General features: G+C 39.9%; 2 protein-coding genes across 2 annotated transcripts; both read left to right on the top strand.

Annotated features, from left to right (window-relative positions):
* Nucleotides 1–286: 286 nt before the first annotated feature.
* Nucleotides 287–10,348, top strand: slc25a44b (solute carrier family 25 member 44b). Its single transcript, XM_026162229.1, has 4 exons — nt 287–557; nt 1,300–1,968; nt 2,125–2,252; nt 8,437–10,348. The coding sequence occupies exons 2-4, from the start codon at nt 1,341–1,343 to the stop codon at nt 8,626–8,628; spliced, it is 948 nt and encodes a 315-aa protein (XP_026018014.1). The 5' UTR covers nt 287–557; nt 1,300–1,340; the 3' UTR covers nt 8,629–10,348.
* Nucleotides 10,349–12,305: 1,957 nt separating this feature from the next.
* Nucleotides 12,306–19,396, top strand: LOC113018820 (cellular retinoic acid-binding protein 1). Its single transcript, XM_026162219.1, has 4 exons — nt 12,306–12,488; nt 14,469–14,647; nt 14,883–14,996; nt 19,029–19,396. Exons 1-4 carry the CDS (start codon nt 12,419–12,421, stop codon nt 19,077–19,079), a joined length of 414 nt encoding a protein of 137 aa, XP_026018004.1. The 5' UTR covers nt 12,306–12,418; the 3' UTR covers nt 19,080–19,396.
* Nucleotides 19,397–20,911: the final 1,515 nt, after the last annotated feature.

The following is a 20,911-nucleotide window of genomic DNA, read 5'->3' as shown; positions in this document are numbered from 1 at the left end:
TGGTAAAAATCAATGGAACACCAAGATTATAATATCCTTAGGAACATATTTTATACCATGGATGGTCAATAAATTATGGTCAATAAATGGTCAATAAATTTGAATTTGAATTTGAAATTAAACCAAGTCGCGTTCACTATAATAAACGCTACTTAAACTAATATCAGAAACTGGGCCCTGATAAAGTATATATTCAAAACAAAATTCGGGTAAGTTGCCCTTTCTTGCCTCTTGAACTTGCTGAAATACATTTACTACTCCAGCCCTGGTGGTGCGCGACAGTAACGAGACAGCTGAAATATCCGGAAGCGTAAAGTAAAAGAAAGCGAAGAAGACACTTTGCATGTGATTGGCTGTTTGAACAGCATGGCGTTTGAATGGGAGCAGGAAGATCTCGGAGAGTTAGCCGACTAGCTTGGAAGTTAGCCAACTCCGTGTTTTCTTGTCTTTCACCCACGCTAGCTTTAGTTACACATTCCCAGTCGTTTGTTGACGCGATGTTTCATGCTCGACTTACACTAAGCAGATGACTCTGAAATAAACACATGTCCGAATAGGTAAGTAGTCACGAAGCTAGTTAACGTTCAACCAATGCTAACATCGTTTACCCCGGGGCTAGCGCGGCTTAAGCTAAAATATGTTAGCTAACAACGCTAAACCAGTAGGTGGCAACTGGCACGTTTTGTGAAGCTCTTGGCTTGCTCAGTGTGTTAGTTGCTATATTAGGTTTACGTGTTGTTTTCAGCTGAAACACTGGCGCTTCAGTTGACTCCACGTTTACTCAGAAACGCGGTGTCCTCTGATACCGGGGTCAGCTACATTCTCCTATAATGTGTACATATATAATCAGACATTTGTAAGAGCATGATAGTACAGTTTTTACTTAAGACACTTATTTCTTTAGAAACAGCCTTTTAGCTTTGATTTGCTAGTGTCAGCATGACCCTTGAACTCATTCGTAGATAACTGGATGTAAGTTAAACATTACTGCTCAAGGAGAAGTAACAACCAGTTTTGTATTACAGGCATTTCGTAATATATTTAGGTAATATTAGGAATGACAAAATGGTACAAGATCGCCTAAATTGGAGAGGTTATTATTGCATCCAGGAGGATTTTCATGAAGTTTCTGCACTTGCCCTTCATCTCCAGAATACAGTGTCTAAAAGAGTTTCAGAACACAAAATGTTTGCCAGTTTTTCATTTTGAATATAAAAAAACCCCCCACACAGTTTCTTTTAGCTGCCACTTTAAAGACAGTTCTGTTTTCTTTCCTTTTTTTCCCCCTCCGTGTGTTAGACAAGAATCCGTCTGATGAGGGGGCACCTACAGCTGTCAGGATGCAGCAGAAAAGGAACATCCAGATCATCGAATGGGAGGACCTCGACAAAAAGAAGTTCTACTCCTTCGGGTTGTTCATGACTATGACAATCCGGGCCACAGTCTACCCGGCCACTCTGATCCGGACTCGACTACAAGTGCAGAAGGGCAAGTCACTCTATGGCGGCACCTTCGATGCCTTCTTCAAGATCCTGCGGGTGGAGGGCGTACGAGGCCTGTATCGTGGCTTCATGGTCAACACCTTCACCCTCATCTCAGGCCAAGCGTACATAACCACCTATGAGCTGGTGAGGAAGTACGTTTCGCAGTATTCAGAGGACAACACCGTCAAGTCACTGGTGGCGGGGGGCTCGGCCTCCCTGGTCGCTCAGAGCATCACTGTTCCCATTGACGTCATATCTCAGCAGCTGATGATGCAGGGCCAAGGGCAGCACCTCACACGCTTTCGGCTTGACTCAAACACTGAGACTGGAAAGCCAAAGAAAGTGTTTGGCCAAACCAGGAACATTATTGCCCAGATTTTTGCTGCTGATGGGTTTAGGGGTTTCTACAGGGGATATGTGGCTTCTTTACTCACCTATATACCGAACAGTGCTGTGTGGTGGCCTTTCTATCACTTTTATGCTGGTAAGTGGAAGCTATAGTGCAGTTTCTTGACTTTGAGGCTGTAAGTCTGTCTTATCTTTTGTGTCTTCATTATTTTAGTAAATTTGTAGTGTGAATGAATGCTTCATGGCCTCAACATGTGATTAATACCATATCTGCATCTGTAATGTTCTGCAGAGCAACTCTCTAAACTGGCTCCCAGCGACTGTCCTCATCTGATCTTACAAGCCATGGCTGGACCACTAGCTGCTGCTACTGCCTCTACTGTCACCAATCCAATGGATGTGGTCAGAGCCCGAGTCCAGGTAGGGCTGCTCAATTAATCGAATTTTAATCACGATTACAATCTGGGCTTTCAACGATCATCAAAAATGACTGAGCCGATTATTAGCCCCTCCCTCGTGCTTTACTCTCGCGCTGCTCCGTGTGGCAAATCGAGCGCACCTCTCTGCATTTTGAACACGCGTCACAACAATTAAGAGGACCCAAGGGAAGCTCGGAAAGCTAAGCAGAAGTTATTCAGAGAGGAGAGTGACTGCCGGTGGTTGAAAAGAGAGGTAAAAAAAAACTTCAGTGGTGTGGAAACATTGTGGGTTCGCGGAGTCAGACGTGGATCAAGTAGACATAGTGTGTAAACTTTGCTACAGTGTCGTAGCTGCACCACAGAGCAACACTGCAAAGTTCACTAAACATAGAGGTTTACATTTTTCATTTATTTTTTATATTGCAAACATTTGCACTGTTATCAGTATTTGCACACTATTTTATATTATTTTTTAAAGTCATTATTCAATACATTGTTATTGTTAACCCTTTAAATCCCTGTAGAACCAGAACCGCGTAAGCTAGCGCAATAATTTGTTTTGCATATGCGCGAAGCAGCGGTATTTGAAAAAAATAGAGTGCATCGCAAATCTGGACCCATATGAAATACGGCAGTGGAGTAAAGACCCAGACGACTTGCCGCCACTGTCCTACCCCGATATCTTCACCTATCTTGTTTGTGGAGTAAGCGCTTACACTGCGAACCAGTTTCGTAATTACAAGTCACTGGAGGCGCATATCCAATTTACAAATGGCTGGGTGCAAGATTTGGCTATTTTCAAGCCGCCAAACTCTGAGTACGTCATCATTCATACCAAGGTAAGTCAGCTGGAGTGCATCGAGTGAAATAGCCATTTTCCACCCCCCACCATAATTAATGTTATACATTTATCATTAAACTGCTAAAATATCGTTATCATATTATGTGCCCATAATTGTAAAGTAGATGCAAATTAACACATTGATAATCGGGCAAATTATTAACGCCAATTTGTGTCCTCCCTGTCTCCTCCTGCGAATCTTTACATAGCACATATGTCTGCAAAGTCACTCCATTCGATGTTTGATCGCAATTTCTATAACTTCCGAGACCACCAACGATAATATTATTCAGCTATAAAGTGTGATGTGAACATATTTAGAACTTACCGGAATGAAAATGTCTTGAGCACACCAGCTGATATCTGGAGACGTAACAGAACTTGATATCAGCTCGTCTCACGGCTGCTATCGAGGCTAGACGCCTTCGTTTGGTAATATCCGATACATGAGCTCCTTCATGTTGCTTCCAGGTTGGGAAAGCATAAAAAGACAATCCAAACTTATTCCCGTGCCGGTCGTAAGATCGAACATTGCAGCCGAGCACACAGCAAGTACGAACCATGGCTATGCTTTCGCTCCTTACTTAGACCCCCAAAATGGCGGATCGGGCCAAAATCCTTTCCACGCCCACCCCCGTGACATCACGCTCCAAAGCCCTATTCCAGAAACAGGCTTTGCCGATCTGATCAGCTGTTCATAACACTTCCCACATTGAAACAGACGTCAGAGCGAACTATCGCATGTCTGCCATTTCCTGTCCGAAACCGGAAGTGACGTCATTTTCGCAGGAAATGTAGTTTTTTACTTGTAGGCCTTAAAAGCATATACTGGTGTTTTTATAGGTCATGTTTGACTCTATACTTTTCTGAATAGTTTCTGGGATGCTTAGAACTCGAATTGCACTGCTGGAAATTTTTAAAATTTTGATGGATATGCTGTTTTCTTTGCAAATTTTCATCATATGTTTGTTTTTCCTGCAGTATATAGAAATTGCTGTATCTCCAAAATAAAACTATGAAGACACTCAAAATAAATTTCCTGTGGTGGGAAACTATTTTTTGCAACTTTTTTGTATTTAAAGTTTTGAGGGATAAGCCTCTTAAATTTCCCCAAGTAGAAATATATGTAAAAAAAAACCAAACAAAAGCGATTTTCAATTTTTTTGTAGTTTATTGCACTTTTTTGCAATTAATGTAATTACTATGGACTTAATGCATACATATTATTAAAATATGGGCTATAACAGTTGTATTGATGTATAGCAACTTGAAATGCTCACTTGAAATGGCACTACAGCATGTAAAAAAAAAATAATATAAGCTCTGGCGGACTTGGTGCTATGGTAGGTCTTAAAGGGTTAAATAAATATCGTCAAATAATCGAGATCTCAATTTCAGTGAAAATAATCGTGATTATAATTTTTGCCATAATCGAGCAGCCCCAAGTCCAGGTAAGCTATTATATTTCTCACCAAATACAAATGTTGGAAGTATAGACTGTATATAAGGGAAAACTGCTTCCTGTCGAATGGCATACAGGTGGTGGCACCTTTGGTTGCAAAAAGAAGTCTGTGTGAAAATGACCCTTCCTATTCTTTATCACCAGCAGGATTGCCTGTGCTTCCAGCTTTGCATATCCATTTTTAAATGCTGGTAGAAATGCAACCAAATAAGTTAGAGCATTATTTTTTTTGCATATAAAACTCCAGGAGTTGTGCTTATATCGTGCCTTCAGCGTGTCCCAGACCGCTGTTTCCTTCTGCTAATGTCAATCACGTGAAAAGCATGTGCAACAACAAAAACATTATAATGCTGATGCAGGTGTTTTATCAATATGATCAGCTGTTCACAGCGCTTCCTGTGTCGCAATATATATCACCACGTTTTCATCATAAACTGTTAAATGTTTTCATGAGTGCCAATAACTGCGAAACCAAAAAGATGTAATTCCTCCCCCCCTTTTTTCCCTCTCCAAGGCTTATCACAGCTTCACTTGTGTTATTAAAAAGTCATGTTTGACTTTTGTGCCTTAGAAGTTTGAATGCACTTTTGGAAATGGTCTGTGTTGATGTGCATGCATACGTTTTGCATATTGGCCACAATATACATTTATTTTCATTTTTGCTGCAGGTTATAGCAAGAGTACCTCAAAATGAAGTTATGAATAATGTGTTTAAAAAAACATTTTAAGCTTTTTGGTGGTCTGTTGCACTTTTAAGCAATTTATTTAGTCTCTCTGGACTTATTGCAAACATATGATTAAAATTTAGGATATAGAAGTTATATTTATGTATAGCAAGTTGAATGTGTTGCAAAAAATGGCACTAAAGTCAAAGTTAGCTTTATCTTCAAAAACCATATGTACAGATTATACACAGGAATTTTAAATTGCAGCGCTCCCACGGCCCTCAGTGTTACACTAAACAAACATAAACATTTTATATACACAACAGAGTCCAACACAATCCACTTGTTTGAAGTCAAGAGTTCATGTGCATAAGTCAACTGCACATTTCTATGTGAAGCTTGCATGTTCCCTCTGTGCTTATGTGGCCTTCTTGCCCACATGGCTACCTTGCCACAGTCCAAAAACACCCATGCTAGCATAAATAGTAGTTATAAATTGGCTGTAAGTGTAAATGTGAAGAGTTGTCTGGGTGTGTGTGTTACAGTTGAATTCTTGTAGAGTCTGTGATGTAACGTACACATGTGGCCGAGGCTGTTACCAGCATTCATACCTGCGGGTGTTAACCACCTTGTAATTATGTCCAGGTGTCTTATATGCGATGGCAGCCTTGATAGAAACAAATCTATAAAGTCATTATAAATAATGCTGTGATTATTAGGTGAGGTGGTGATGGTTCTGTCACTGATAAACTGAAGAACTGCAGAGAAAATGTAGCCAGAAATGCACAGGAGGGATCGAAAGTACAGAAAAGGCCGATTACACTGGTTGCTCCATTGATGTGACGTGTAGTTACATTTCCAGAGAGGTGCATGTCATGTCGGGTTATGCCATGGGTGATAGTGTAGAGTTTCAGAGGTGTTTGTGGTTATGACATACCTACAGTGATGTTTCAATGCAGAAGTCAAAATCAGCTATTAGCCCAGTGACAAATTGGCAACCTGTCCGAGGCGTCGTCCCCCTCCACCACCCTTTAATGGATGGTCTCATTTGAGTCAAACATGATCAGGAAATGTCATTTATTTATTTATTTATTTTGGATCGGTGCTATTCTTCTTTAAGTTCTCTCTAAACCATAGATGATCTGGTAGCCCTTACTTCAAGACCAGGGCCCTATTTCAGGAAGCCGGTTTAGTGCAAACTCTGAGTAAGTATACCCTGAGTTAACGAAAACTCTGGGTTTTCGGTTTCACAAAGCGAGTTTAGATTAATTCTGAGTGAGTTACTATGACGACACACTCCGTGAAGCTAACCTGCCCCCTAGCAGGTTTACTTCAACTAACCCTGACCTTCTCCGCCTCTTTGTCAGAAACCTGACTGTAGGAAGTGTCAGACATGGCGTGCTCCTTCCTTGAAGAGCCAGCAGATGTTGAAGCCCAAATTCTCCGCAGAGCTCTCCGCCGGGAGAGAGTGATTAGAGCGCGTTTGGACATTTTATCATTTCCTGATGATTACAGTTTTTCAGCACAATCTATAATTTATTTGAATAACATCCTCAGGCCTAATATTGCTCATGTGACACATCGCCGACATTCTCTCAGTTCTGTACATATTATTTGTATTGCACTTCGGTTTTTTGCAAACGGGAGCTTTCTGTATAATATTGGTGACGCTGAGCACGTTTCCAAGGCTACCGTCTGTCGGGCAGTCAGGAATGTTACAGTTGCACTGAAACGTCTCCTGTACTCGTTTGTGGTGTTCCCCGGTCATAGACCCACACGATTTATCAAAGAGGGATGCCACAAAATTGCAGGTATCAGGATGAACGAAACTTAATTCATGATGTGGTGATATTTGAACTACTACTTAAATTTTACATTTATTCTCACGGTTCCCAGGCGTGATTGGCTGTACAGATGGCACTCACATTCCAATCATTGCTCCTTCAGTAAATGAAGGAGACTATGTGAACAGGAAGTCTTTCCACAGCATTAATGTACAGGTACATAGTTCCCTGTAGCATTTCAAACTAACAAATTATTTCATTATAGTAATGGATGCTAATTTGTGTTCTCTGCACTGTGAAGATCATATGTGATGCTGCCAACATTATCACAAATGTGGAAGCCAAGTGGCCAGCCTCTGTGAGTGGTGGTGGTGGAGGACCCCCACCTGTTTTTCGGGCCTCCGCTTTTTTTCTGTTGGCTATAACGGGTCACATTTGAGCATACAGAGTAAGCAAATATGTACTTGTAATGTGCTCAGATAATTTCAATAAGTGCTTACAGAGGGGAAATTAATGTAGCCTCTAACTGCAATTGATTTACATCGGACAAACAGACCAAGCACTATGGCTCATAATACAATTACACCTTACCTGTTTGGACTATATTTTTATATTTCATTTTTACTTGCTGCCAGGAACGTTTGGGGCCTGTTGGGTTGCACCTGCGCTCACATCACATCACAAAATCAAATGTATGAAATACAAAATAAAATAAAATAAAATGAAATAACGTGTTAAATGGGTGGAAATCCCTAGATCAATGTTTAAATTAACACTCACGCATCGACTCTGTCGGCTATGTTTTGCCATGCATGCTCTCTTTCTTTTGCAGCTGAGGCTGTGTTACTTTTTTTCCGCAAAATTTGCATGTTATCGGCATATGCTGCCATCAGAATTTCGGCCTCAAGCGCTGTAAAATACATTGACCGCGCCTTCTTTCCCTCCGTCTCCATGGTGACTCGCTCAATCTGTGCTCCACTAATCAGGGCTTTATGTATCCTCGTGCGTGCGCTTAACTTGGGGTTAAAGCAACTCCGCGTTGACTGAACTAATTGTTATCAGCCTTTCTGAAACCGAATATTCAGAGTTGGACAGTTCGGGGTTACTCAACCCTGAGTATCGTTTTTCACTCTGAGTTTTCTAAACCGGCTTCCTGAAATAGGGCCCAGGTCCAGCTTGTAAAACAAACAAACAAACAAAAAAAAAACATGACCAAAGAGTAAAACTTTATTTTGACAATGACTCACAATTTTATTTTTTTAATTTTTTTGAACTAACTCGCAGTTTCTCCCTTAAAGCGTAAATATTACATTACTAAACGAAAATAAGGAAATGTTTGCCTTGACTGACTAGATTAAACACATTACCCAGCCCTACTCTTAGCTGTGATGTTTGTGTGGTTCTAAATGGTAATGGGATTTGTATGTGTTTAGGTTGAAGGGAGGAACTCCATCATTGAGACGTTCAGGGAGCTGATCAAAGAGGAGGGCTTCTGGGGATTGACCAAAGGACTGTCTGCACGCATCATTTCATCCACACCCACCGCCATCGTCATGGTGGTTGGCTATGAGACACTAAAGAAACTGAGTTTGCGACCAGAGCTGGTGGATTCAAGACACTGGTAGAAGATATCTGGAGAGACAATATAAGGACCAGTTTGTTGTGCCACTTGTAGCCCTCAACCCTAATTTAGACTTTGTGTGTAAGTACTGAGTGAAAAAGGATTTGCTTTAATTGCATTTAACAGCCCTGGGGTCAAAATGGAGTAATTTAAATACACACTATGAATTCTAATCTTCAAACTTCAAACCAACTTCAAACAAACAAACCAGTAACCTTAACATGAATTACCTGGTTATTAAGAATATTAACCAGGTTTACAGTTTTTATGTGTTGCCGATTAACAGAACCTGCTGCTGTTTGGTACGAATTAAAGGGGTGATGCCATTTTGTTTCAGTAATGGCGAGGGCATGGAAGATAATGCAGCCTAATGGGACTTACTTTATATATTTACTTTATATATTTGATCCTCATGTGTTGGCATTTTGATGATTGAAAGTCTTGTTTGAGGACCTTTGCTGTGGAGAGTTGATTGCTGACAGTTATGTTTGATCATTTGTGTGAATAACCAGATGGTTACTGTAGTAACCTGTGTTTGTGCTCTTCTAAAAAAAGCCAAGATGTGTTTTGATGATGGTTTGGATGAAGTTCATTTAACTGGCGATGACGCATTCACATCAGCAGTAAATAAATCTTTCCCAAGTGTTTGTGTCCTTATGTTCACCAGACTGGCTTTTATCTCCGTTTGAAGTTCCTTTTTCTTGGCCTTTTTTTGTTGTTGTTTTTTTTAAAACCTGCCTTTTTAATGCGAATGCTTTTTAAAGCTGTGTGCATCAGCCAGGTTGCATTCAAACATTTCACTTTAGAATCTACAATGTGACAGATTTTTATTTTGATTCAAAGTCCTCATGCACTTGACACGATCCAAAACATGGTACATATACCGTATAATGTTTTATTTACACTTTTTACTGACTTTACTGAGGGGTTTTATTAGCAGTGTTGAAAATATCACTGTGATCAAGCTGGTTAGTAAAAGGCTCATTTAGTGTTTTGTTATCTAACAGGAAGGCGACTACAAGTGAAATCTTTCCATTATGCTCGGGCTGTGACTCTAACCTGGTTGTGAACTAACTGCTGTTTCGCTATTGTGACAGTATATGTGCAATAATGTGAATGCTTTGTCCATTTCAGCACAATGTATTTGTATGTTTCCTCTAAGCTGTGTGAATTTTAAAAAGACCTAAATTATTATTTTTTCAGGTTTATTTTCTTTTGGGGAATATGGTGACTAACATTTGCTTAAGAGGAGTAACTTTGGGCTCACAGAGGTGTTTTTAGTTGCACTTTGTAGAAGGTAGTCAATTACAAAACAAAACATTTATTTTAAATAATCTGAAATGGTCAGATTGTAGAAAGGATTCTAAGACAGGAGAAGGTAACGTGTCTAAACGTTTAGGTGGAGCCATAACTGTCCATGTGTTAAGTTACGCGTACGTCTGCTGTGTTGGAATAACTCACGGGATCCCAGTTGGACTTTGGAATGAACCAAAACTAAGACTCCATATGGATGAGCTGGGAATTCATGCAAAATGGTTTTTTAAGATTAATACTTTTTTCCCCATTTTCATTTATGCAGCCTCGAGTGACTAATGAAAGTGATATATTTTTGTCTTTTACTGTAAATCTAAACCTGATTATGTCACGCAGAATACACCTGGGTTCATATCATGTGTCAGTGTGTCTTCAGGTATTTGTTCAATAAAACATAAGAGCTATAAAAAGGAGTCTGTCAGTTATTATAGTTTTTTCTTTTTGGGGGGGGGGGGTGTTTCTACTTGAATCTTTGACTTTGCTTTTAATCCAGTAGTTTCCATATTGGGTTTTCTTGTTTCTGTTCAGTTTTTATTTATTTCCAGTTTAATTTTTGATTAGTTTCAGTGTTGGCTTTAGTGTTGTTATTGTTTTTTATCTTAGTTATTCAAGGAAATAATCTCACTGAGATTAAAATCTTTTTAATTATTATTGTAATGAGGGTGCATGTCAATATTGTGCATTCCTGTGTACGGTCCTCGGGGAGTTCAACGTGCAGATAAGAGGGTCTGATGGGACAATGTGTTTCCTTGATGTTCACCTAACCGTAAGGCATCCATAGATCTTATCCAAGGTGACGCTCTGGCACCAAAGGTCATATCTCATTATGTTAGTTAGATAATGAGATGAAAGGATCTACTTTGCAAAGTCCACTGGGTTTAAATGGTGTTATTCCCAATAGAATAGCTTTGCAAATATTTTAGTGTGAAGACTGGAATCCTTGTTATCATAATAATAAAAGTGCTAGTGTACAGTCACACGTTCTCAGTTCTTCAGAAAGGTCACTGGAGACCTACACGAGTGAAAAACCCTGACTCTTTAAGATCAGATTAAGCAGATTGCAGCACCAACGCAACTGACACGTACGTTAAAAAGCTCAATTTGCATGAGCTGGACAACAGATGGCAAAAGGCAATGCTCTTACAGCGTACACTCTTCCCTCTGAGCCTGTCACACATCCTCCAACTGTCTCTCTATGCCAAACAAAACGTTCACTTTCCCTTTGAAAATAAAGCCACCCAGAGACCAACGGACAAATCTACTGATGAATGAAACAAACAAGGAGGCCAAGTGAAGACGGCAGAGGCCTCCTTTGAGCTGACACTTCCTGGTGGGATGACAGAGTGCTCCCTGTTCTGAGCTATACATTAATTATCAAGCCATGTCTGGGAGGCATTTTGTCAAAAAGATTGATGAGGGGCCGTCAGACGGAGAACAAATCTGACTTGGCCAGGGTTAAAGGGAGGGCCCCTCATTCTCATGGGATGTATTGGTGGAAGCTGTGTAGGGTGTGTGGTGCACTGAAAGCATCCACATGAGCGTGGTATTGAAAAGACGATTACACAAGAATGTTGTTTGATATGTGAAGAGAGGGCAAATAGTGACCACAAAGGAGTTTTATTACATAAGTCTATGTCTCATCTTCAGCGAAAGTGATGAGATGATGATGTGTTCATTGTGTGGATGAAAATTTCATCTTTAGAAGACCGCTGTAATCTTTTCTCCTCTCCACCTTATACTGTAAAGTGATTCCTTTGCAGCCTAACAAACAGAAGGGAGACATAAGATGGGGGTCCTAATTCAATCAGTCCTCATTTCAAGCAAAAATAAAGGTCATGCAACAGATTGTGACACTGCTTCTGCAAGGGAACTCCACATAGGTGTTCAAATTTGGGAAACAGTGTCTTCATATGGACAGCTTTTATTGTCTTGTAACAAATCCAGAAAACAACTTATAACGCACCACGTTCACCTCTGTAGAGGTGGAAACCCCTCCAACTACTCAAAAACTAAGCAAAAACACGATTTCTGCTACTTCAAACACATCCTTTAAAATCGGATTTGCTATTCAGTACATGATAGCGCTCTTTGTTTAATCAGCTCTGAGAAATTTAGTGAAAAAGATTTGAATTTATTTCCACTGCAGATGAGATGAGACCTGAAAACCTTGAAACTAAACAGCAGTTTGAGGTCATGAAAAGAATTCTCTAATCAGAACAAACCATCAGAGATATGTGTGTGTGTGTGTGTGTGTGTGTGTGTGTGTGTGTGTAGGTGTATAAATGTGTCTGTTGAGGGGGAGAGGAGGCAGAGGTCGAGGGGGTTTGGTCTGCCATGAGGGATCATTACACATAGGGAGGAGAAAGGGAGGGAGCACAGGGACAGACGGAGAGAAGCGGAGAGAGAAAGCCTGAAGAAAGGCAGCAGAGGAGACAGAAGAAAGGAGGCGTTCGGCTGACACACAATCAAAACCGCACAAAATGCAGAATTTCACAGGCACCTGGAAAATGAAAAGCAGCGAGAACTTCGACGAGCTTCTCAAAGCTTTGGGTGAGGACAAATGACTCTTTCTTACCTTAAGGTGTGAGTTTATTCAAAGGTTTATTTCAAACATAACTGAAAATTCAGTATTCTAGTTAGTGGGTTATTATCTTTTATTACCCCAATTAAATTGAAATGCATTACTTTGAAATAAAGGCAAGTTCAGTGAAATTGTGGTCTATAAATGTAAAAAAACAAAAGGCTGTTTAAATTGATACAAATAGAAGTCATTTGCTAATCCACATATGCCTAATTTTAGTCTGGTACTTGCTGTTTATTTTTTTTAATTGGAAAATATAGTGACAGGAGACAAATTTAACACTGGAACAAACACCGCACTTAAGCTCTAGAGGTGCACTTGAGTGGAAACAGGCTGAAGAATTCTGTCATCTGACTGTTTGCACTTCAACAGATCTGGTTAATGGTTTTTCCACTAATTTGAAAGACAGAATCTATCACGTATTGCAGGACAGCTAAACAAATCAAATAAGCATTCCTCCATGTCATCACATTGGCACTGCACTCTCAAAATTGACAACATCTGGTGATAAAAATCTCAGTTGTACACGCTGAACGCTCCGATTATTAAATAATTAAACCATCAAGTTTAGACTCTAACATCTTCTCCCGACAGCTAAAAGGTGATGACTTTTCGTTTGACTGAGATAGATGGGACAGGCATCTTCTACCTTTACTTAGAAACATGAGCTCAGATATTTTTCTTACCATCTTTTTGGCCCTAGAGGGGAGCAGAAAAAATGTAAGGTGACAAGTCAACACCAGACAATAGAATATAGAGAAAGCAGTAAGAAGTAGATATCTGAAATGTATTCATTTAGTCCTCTACAGGCTCATTGACACACTTTAATGTATGTATATATCAGTGGCATGGGGTGACTTCTAAACAAAGGCAAGCAGGGACAATAAAGCAGATATGCAAGGACAGAGATCACTTTGCTTTAATAGATGCTCTCCTTATGGAACACCACTGTTATGTGCTGTAGTTGTGCAGAGAGTGTAACCATGTTTTTATAGGTACAATCATACTACAGTTATGTTTTCTTTTTCGAAAAGAGGACAGCTGCGAACAAAACAATAAAATAAATAAAACCACTTGGTACCAAATAGAGTTTTAGACCATCAGTGTCATGAGGGATTCTGTCAAAGATGGACCTTTCTGCCTGGTTCTCTTTCTTAAGGCCTGTTTTAGAGTTAAAACCTAGTTTTTCAGGTTAAAAAGAACACTAGGTTAGAACTATGTAGGGGTGTGGCATTTAGATTTAATAGTTAAATGTAGAGGATAGAAGAGCTGAAAAAGTTATATTGAAAACCAGGTTTTACAAATTACTGGACAACAAAAGCATAAAAAACAAAAACAAATTGGCAAATAAGATGAATCTCAAACACAGAGAGAAAACAGAGCACGCAACGAAAACCTGACAGAGGCTACAGCAAAAACACACTAAAGTAAACACACAAAATGAGGGAAAAGTAATAAGAGATGGTGAACTTAGACACGAACAATGGTGGGAAAAGAGCAAAGGAGGAAAATAAGAAACACAGAAAACCACAGGAGGATCTAAACTACAAAATAAAAAGAAAGAAAAGACCTGGACCAAACTCACACAGGCAATGATAACCAGACATAAGGCAGCACAGAAGGTACTTAAAAAATAAACGATTGAGAATTACAACTAAAGATTAAAATAAAAAAATAATTAAAGAAGCAACATTCAAAAACACAAACGAATAAATAACAGAACCATGAATTATACAAAGACTATGGCACTGATTGGCAGTTTCTTCACTGACACTGATTTCAGTGAAGGTCATCACAAAGATAGCCAACCAAAAAGCCTGTGTGTGCCCCTCCCCCTACACACAGAGTGGAGCAGGCAGAGGAGGACTTCCTTGGAGGACTTGTATGACTGGCTGTGGAGATAGGTGAGCCACAAAGTGCCTCATTGGGAAATTGGTGCATGCTTTCAGGTGTAAATGCCATGCTGAGGAAGGTAGCCGTGGCAGCCGCATCCAAGCCCCATGTGGAGATAAGACAGAACGGAGAGCACTTCTACATCAAGACTTCAACCACAGTGCGCACCACGGAGATCAACTTCTGTATTGGCGAAGAGTTTAATGAGGAGACAGTGGATGGCAGAAAGTGTAAGGTAAGTGAATTGACCTGTCAAAATTTGAACTCTGAAATGTACCTATGCTGAAGCTATGGATGCTGGGGGGAAAACAAACAAACTGCAAAGCCTTAAAAGTGACAGGAAGTAGTAAAAAAAACCAAGACATTAGTGTGACAGACATAGATAAACAACCCTCACATCTGTGCTAACAGCCAGGTGAAGCCAAAGTGATGAAATACAGGAAACTCAATAAAATTATGCTTTTCGACAGAGTTTGGCCACTTGGGAAACGGAAAACAAGATTTACAGCAAACAGACTCTTCTGAGCGGGAACGGCCCAAAGACCTTCTGGAGCCGAGAACTCAAAGGAGATGAACTGATATTGGTGAGTAATTTTTAAGTTTATACTCTAACTTGAAATGTGGCGACAGTGTGTGCAGCTGTGGAGTATAGGGAATGCATTATACTATGGGCATTTGTCTTTTTTGAGATGATCACATTTGTTTTTCATTGTAGAAGAAAATTCAAATTTGTCAAATTTGGAGGTCTTTATTCACATGGGTGCTTTAAAAATCAAAACCACAGTTCAAATAGTTCAGCAAAACATTTTTCTTAAAGGAATAGTTTACCATTTTGAGAGTTTTTTCACAAGAGTTAGAAGGTTAATATTTACCTCTATCACAGACTGTATATGAAAATGCAGTTGTAAAAAACTAAGTACACTCTTGCTGCTTTCATAGGATTTCAGAGGGAAAGTAGCAGTCAGATTCTGCCGATCAAATGAGCATGACTGGCTAAATATTAGCAAGTGTGAGCACTTCTATGAAAGCAGAAATTTGGCATTATGGTTTTTGTATTGCTTTTGCATGAAAGGGTTGCCAGGTGAAAGCCTCTTCTCTCTTCTGGAACAATGTCCATTGGACAAATAAAAAAAGTGGAGTTGTTTGGCCATGATCCACAGCGCCACATTTGGTAAAACTCAAACCATCAAAAACTCATAAACACACTTAACTGTCAAGCACAGTGGTGGAGGGGTGATGATCTGGGCACCTTATAGTCCCAGAGTGGACCATGAACTCCTCTCTGTACCAAAGTATTCTAGAGTCAAAGAGGATATGAGGTGGCCAGACTTTACCTTTGGTCCTTTTTGATACCATGCTGTATATAATTGGCTTTTGCGTTGATTAGAGTAAACAAATCATCCAAAGCTGTTAGCTCTGACTTTGGGGACTACCCAGAAGTCCAACAGATCAATCTGTTAATAGTAAAAACAATTAGTAGCTCTATTATGAAAATCAGTATATACAGTTAACAATAGTATCAATCTTTTTATTCAGCTCTCAGAAAGTAGTCATTTTCCACAGAAAAACAGAGCAGAAGCCCAAACCGGGCAGATGGTCAAGGGAGTTCAGAAATGGGTGGTGACACCAGATGTACAATTTTTTACCAGTTTTCTAAAATACTGTGTAGTTCATGGGAAATGTCTTTAACCTTTTAAGCCCCAACGCCCCCTGATACGGGGGCAAAAGGCAGGAGATCAGGTAGGCTTGGGGCTTAAGAGGTTAAGCTCCCATGGTTAGTTGGAGAAACCATCCATTCCTCATTTTCCCTTTAGAAGGGTGTGTCTTTAAGACATCCCATTATAATGATGCATGACTAATGATGTATGTGCATCAAGGACAAAACAAAAGCCACCCAGAACGGTTTACCTAAAACCAAAACTGTTCTTTTCTTCTTCCTTTCAGATAGATACAAATAATCGTATACTCATATACTCAAATATCACATACTTACTGTATATTTCAAAGGGGCAAATTAAGATTTCACTGCCATACATTCTATCAGAAACACTTCTCCCTCCCGTCCCTGGCAATCTGAAATCACTAACACAAAGCAGTTTTCCTGTAAACATCTGGTCCTGGGGTTTATTGGCCAGATGGACAACAAAGCTGTGTCCAGTTTGGCTTTGATGGAGAGCTCCTCTTTACTGGCTGTGACTCTGCAGAGAGGCAATCATGAAAACCTTTGAGATGGCCTGCTATTTGGATTGAATGCAGGTTTTCAAAGGCGTAACAAAAAGCTTTGAACGGGCCAAGTCTGTTTTTATTCAAGATGAGGGCGTGCATGTCTGTCCACGTTGGATTGATGGACTGTAACCTAATAGGCATGTGGGAATGAATCACTGGAGAAAAATGTGATTTTTCAAAGAAAAGATCATGACTTTATGTGTGATACCGGTGGGAAGGGGGAGATCAGACAGATTCCCTGCTGTCAGTAACTTAAGCAAAACGCCTACATATTTCATCTCAGCTAATGGATTGTTTAGATGTGAAGATCTGATGTTGGAGCAGATAATAATGAGAGATAAAATAGACTGTAAAATAAAACCTACAATATGAATTGGGCTATGAGCTCAATGGCTGTAACCACACAGTCATTACCCTGAGAAACATTATAGATAAATCTACAATATGAATACAGGCAGAATTGTCCATATAAGGTATGCTCTCTCAATTATACTGAGTCTCAGTATATTGTGAATGCACATTTGTTCTGCCTACAGCTACAGCTTTGGAAACACAGGGATTACTTGTACACACATGGGCAGAACAGAAGTCGATCCCATTTAAAGGTGTGTATATTTCTGGGCGTTTTAAAGGGAACGATAAAGACAAATATTGAACAAAATGGCGCTAAATTCAGTGTAGCTGCTTCAAAGCAGCCTTTAGAGTCTATAGTTAAATAATTGTGAAACAATCCAGCTCCTGCTTTGCACACTCACGTAATTTCCTCAAGGGCCAGCGGTCTGGGGTACAGCTGCAGAGGACTGTTTAGTCAAGAAATCAATGAGTTTGAAGCAATAACATTGCATTTTGGCTTTGCCCCGTGAGGCTGTCCTTTCTGTCAGACAAATCGTCCTTACATCTGGTGGCTCCAGCTTCCTTAATGTGAATATTTACTTTTGTGTCAGCAATGATTCTCTTTCACTTTTGGAGTATTTGCCAGACGGAAAGAGATTTGAAGACGTCACATCAATAAGAAGCAGATCAATCAGACATTGTAAATATTTCATGCTTTTAATCCTTCACGTCCATTTATTTTCCTCTTATCTCATTGAATTCATTAAATTAACACTTGAGCCTTTTTTTTTTAAATTTCTTTTTTCCAAATAAGGGAAAAGGTCAAAACCCTCCTCTGCTGCCCATCAGTAAACATGAAGCTCATTTTGTGGACAACTAAAAGCAACCACATCCCATCTTGTACTTCACAGAGGATTGATCCTTTTAGTGTAAACACACAAAATACCCCAACAACATACACATGAGGCTGACTTAAAGCACCGTGCAGCAGATGAGGAAATGAGGCTCTAGGCGAGAGATGGATGAAAGTGGAGCTTAATGAAGACTCCATGTGGTGGCTCATTGCGTTTACTGTCATCTAATATGAGTGGACTATAATCAGGGCAGTCTAGTGTAAAATGCAGATGGGGAAAAAATGAGGAACCTCACGTATGTCCTCTTATTTCACTTCAAAGCCAATAAATATTGATTAGGAAAGATGAATAGAGTATTTGCATCGACTCATTTGTGATGGTTTAGGAGCTGGGAGAAACTGCAAGGCTGTCTGGTGGGGGGTTCCGGATCTGTATGTGTCCTCATGTGGGTTAATTGGTCTCATTGATCACGCTGTGGAGAAGTGCCAATGAACCCCGGTGTTACCTCCATTAATGTCTCCCTCGGCATCACGCCACGCGCCAGATGGAGTCTCCTCGGCTTCATTTTTCACAGCTCTGCTTCTTCGCCGTCCTGCCACACAGCTTTGCCTGGGATATTGATGATGTGTAGCGCTGCAGTTGGCCATAATGCTACGCCCCAGGGACTCCCATAAATCACTGGGCTTTGTCACGCACAGGCACACGCCCCTACAGCCAATATCAACCGCCCCAACGCCCACCCTCTATTCTGATATCAGTGTTTGTGCATCTGTCTCTTTTAGCAAAATATCAAAATAAAAATGATGCCATAGATGTGCGGCAGAGGATGAGCACTTTAACGATGAAACATAGTTACTACACAATACGCGGCTAAGAGTAAAAGAGAAAAGAAATAATAATCAAACAACACTTCACCGAAGTGACTTACACCTGCCTGACATTAGAGTACATTGATTAGAAGACAGGGTTTTCTTTCCAGTAATGAGCCACACTGATAGAGAAAGCTGAAGGTCCTGTCATATTACACTGCACTTTCATTCAGATACAGTTCTGAAGAAGGGCTTTATTTGCTGTTTTTTTAGATGATAAGTGGGCTGTAAAAAGCACAGTGTATTAAAGAAGAGCTGAAAGATGCGGTTTTATTTTGATGTGTCCTCAAATTTAGAAACAAAATCTAATTTTGCTTTTTAAATCTTGTTTCAGATCTTTGGAGCCGATGATGTGATCTGCACACGGATCTACGTACGCGCATAGGAGAGGACCACGATTGTCCAAATTCAAAGTTCGCTCAGCAAATAGTCTGTCAGTGTGAGAAATTGCCAGTAATCCGTTTTCAATAGCATCTTACATTTTTGTGCAAGTCTCTATCTTAGCAGGATATTAGACGTTAGTTCTACCGCCATTTTTTTGTATATATTTTTTGTTTTTAGCGAAGTGAACGTTCAGTATGATTTCTTTTATACAAAAAAAAGAGCAGCAGCAGTAGGCCACATAGTAAATACTACAGGGAAAACGTAATGAAGAACTTGCTAGTGTCAAAACTTTTCCTCAATAAATTTTTTAAAACAATATTCAAGGAGCACACTGAATTCTTGGGGGGCATAATTTAGTAATTGCTTTAAAAGCGAGGTCAGCATGAACACCCTCGGGTTCTGTGGATGAGAGTCGCTTTAGACAGAGAATATACACTCACGACCACTTCATTAGGTACACCTTGCTAGTGTGCTCAAAAAAATATACAATAAAATATTCCCATCACACCACCAGCAACAGCCTGAATTGTTGATAGGAGGCAGAATGGAGCCATGCTTTCACGTTATTTACAACAGATTCCAACCCAGCCATTGAAACTCATCCGACCAGGCGACATTTTTCCTTTTATTGTCTAGTTTTGACAAGCTCATGCAAATTTTTGCCTCAGGTCCTCTTCTGGAAGGCAGCAGTAACTAACCACTTGTTACAGCAAAGGTATGCAGAACAGCATCTCTGAATGCACAACACATTCAGCCTTGAAATAGATGGGCTACAGCAGCAGAAGACCACACTGGGCATCACCCCCATCAGCTTGTAGCAGCTGCTCACTGGAGATTTTTTTATCAGACCATTCTCTAAAAAGCTCAGATACTTCCCAGTAGGTCAGTTTCAGAAACGGATCAGCTCAAAGATGCTCAATTTGCCCGTGTCTACATTCCTTAACACACTGAGATGCTGTCATGTCATACTCAAATTAATAAATAGCTCATTATGTGCACCTAATAACCCAGTGATGGTAAATCAACTATCTAAAAGTAACTAACAGGCTTTTATGGCAAAACTGAACCCAGAATGAAGGATAGGATTGGGGCTTGGGACATAGGATTAAACATAAGTGACAATGCCAGAAATGAAAAAGGACACCGTGAACTGAACTTCTGTCTACTCAAAGGATAGTTTAATGCCAAAACACCATACTAACAATCATGTACAACATCATAAAAGAGAAGAGACATATTAAACGCAGTACAAACAATGTCTTAATGTACAATCAGCTCCCCGGGGCTTCCTGTGGTATTCTATATTAAACACAGTAATATATAAACTGCTCCAAGATTGTCTGCAGCTGGTTAGGTTACTGACCACTGCTTTTAATGGAGCTAAGGAAAGTGTCAAAGGGTGTCATGTTGCCAGGCAGCTTCTTCTCTGGACCTCCATCCTGCTTATGTAATGATCCACGTGAAAAGTATTAACAATAAAGAACTGAATGTGTTGAAGTTTATATTAAGAATATGTATATTTCTAATGTGAAACATGCTTTCCAGCATTTAATGTGATAGATATCCGTCTTCCATCTAACCTCACCTACATTATCTACAGGGCCAATTCCAATTTTATTAAACTGCTGAGAGGAAAAGGCAAAATGCGTAGTTTACATCCCTCTTTTAAGGGCATACAACATTCACATTTGTACTTCAGCCACAAATACAAACAGACAAACTGTGACTGAAGGAATTATTGCTTTTTCCTTGCTCCTTAATCTGTACACAAGTCACATAACTGACAGTCTCATACTATACATCAGTCAGTGTTTGTCGTTAGCACATACCTTA

Source organism: Astatotilapia calliptera, chromosome 1 (assembly GCF_900246225.1).
Source record: "Astatotilapia calliptera chromosome 1, fAstCal1.2, whole genome shotgun sequence".
NCBI lineage: Eukaryota > Metazoa > Chordata > Actinopteri > Cichliformes > Cichlidae > Astatotilapia > Astatotilapia calliptera.
Note: the sequence above shows the minus strand (reverse complement) of the source record. Positions and strands in the feature narration are given on the sequence as shown.

Excerpts from the sequence above, each read along its gene's own strand:
- slc25a44b (XM_026162229.1), top strand. The coding sequence starts at position 1,341 with ATGCAGCAGAAAAGGAACATCCAGATCATCGAATGGGAGGACCTCGAC. Across the intron at positions 1,969-2,124 it reads TTTCTATCACTTTTATGCTG|AGCAACTCTCTAAACTGGCT; the intron begins GTAAGTGGAAGC and ends AATGTTCTGCAG. Across the intron at positions 2,253-8,436 it reads TGGTCAGAGCCCGAGTCCAG|GTTGAAGGGAGGAACTCCAT; the intron begins GTAGGGCTGCTC and ends GTATGTGTTTAG.
- LOC113018820 (XM_026162219.1), top strand. The coding sequence starts at position 12,419 with ATGCAGAATTTCACAGGCACCTGGAAAATGAAAAGCAGCGAGAACTTC. Across the intron at positions 14,648-14,882 it reads TGGATGGCAGAAAGTGTAAG|AGTTTGGCCACTTGGGAAAC; the intron begins GTAAGTGAATTG and ends GCTTTTCGACAG. Across the intron at positions 14,997-19,028 it reads AAGGAGATGAACTGATATTG|ATCTTTGGAGCCGATGATGT; the intron begins GTGAGTAATTTT and ends ATCTTGTTTCAG.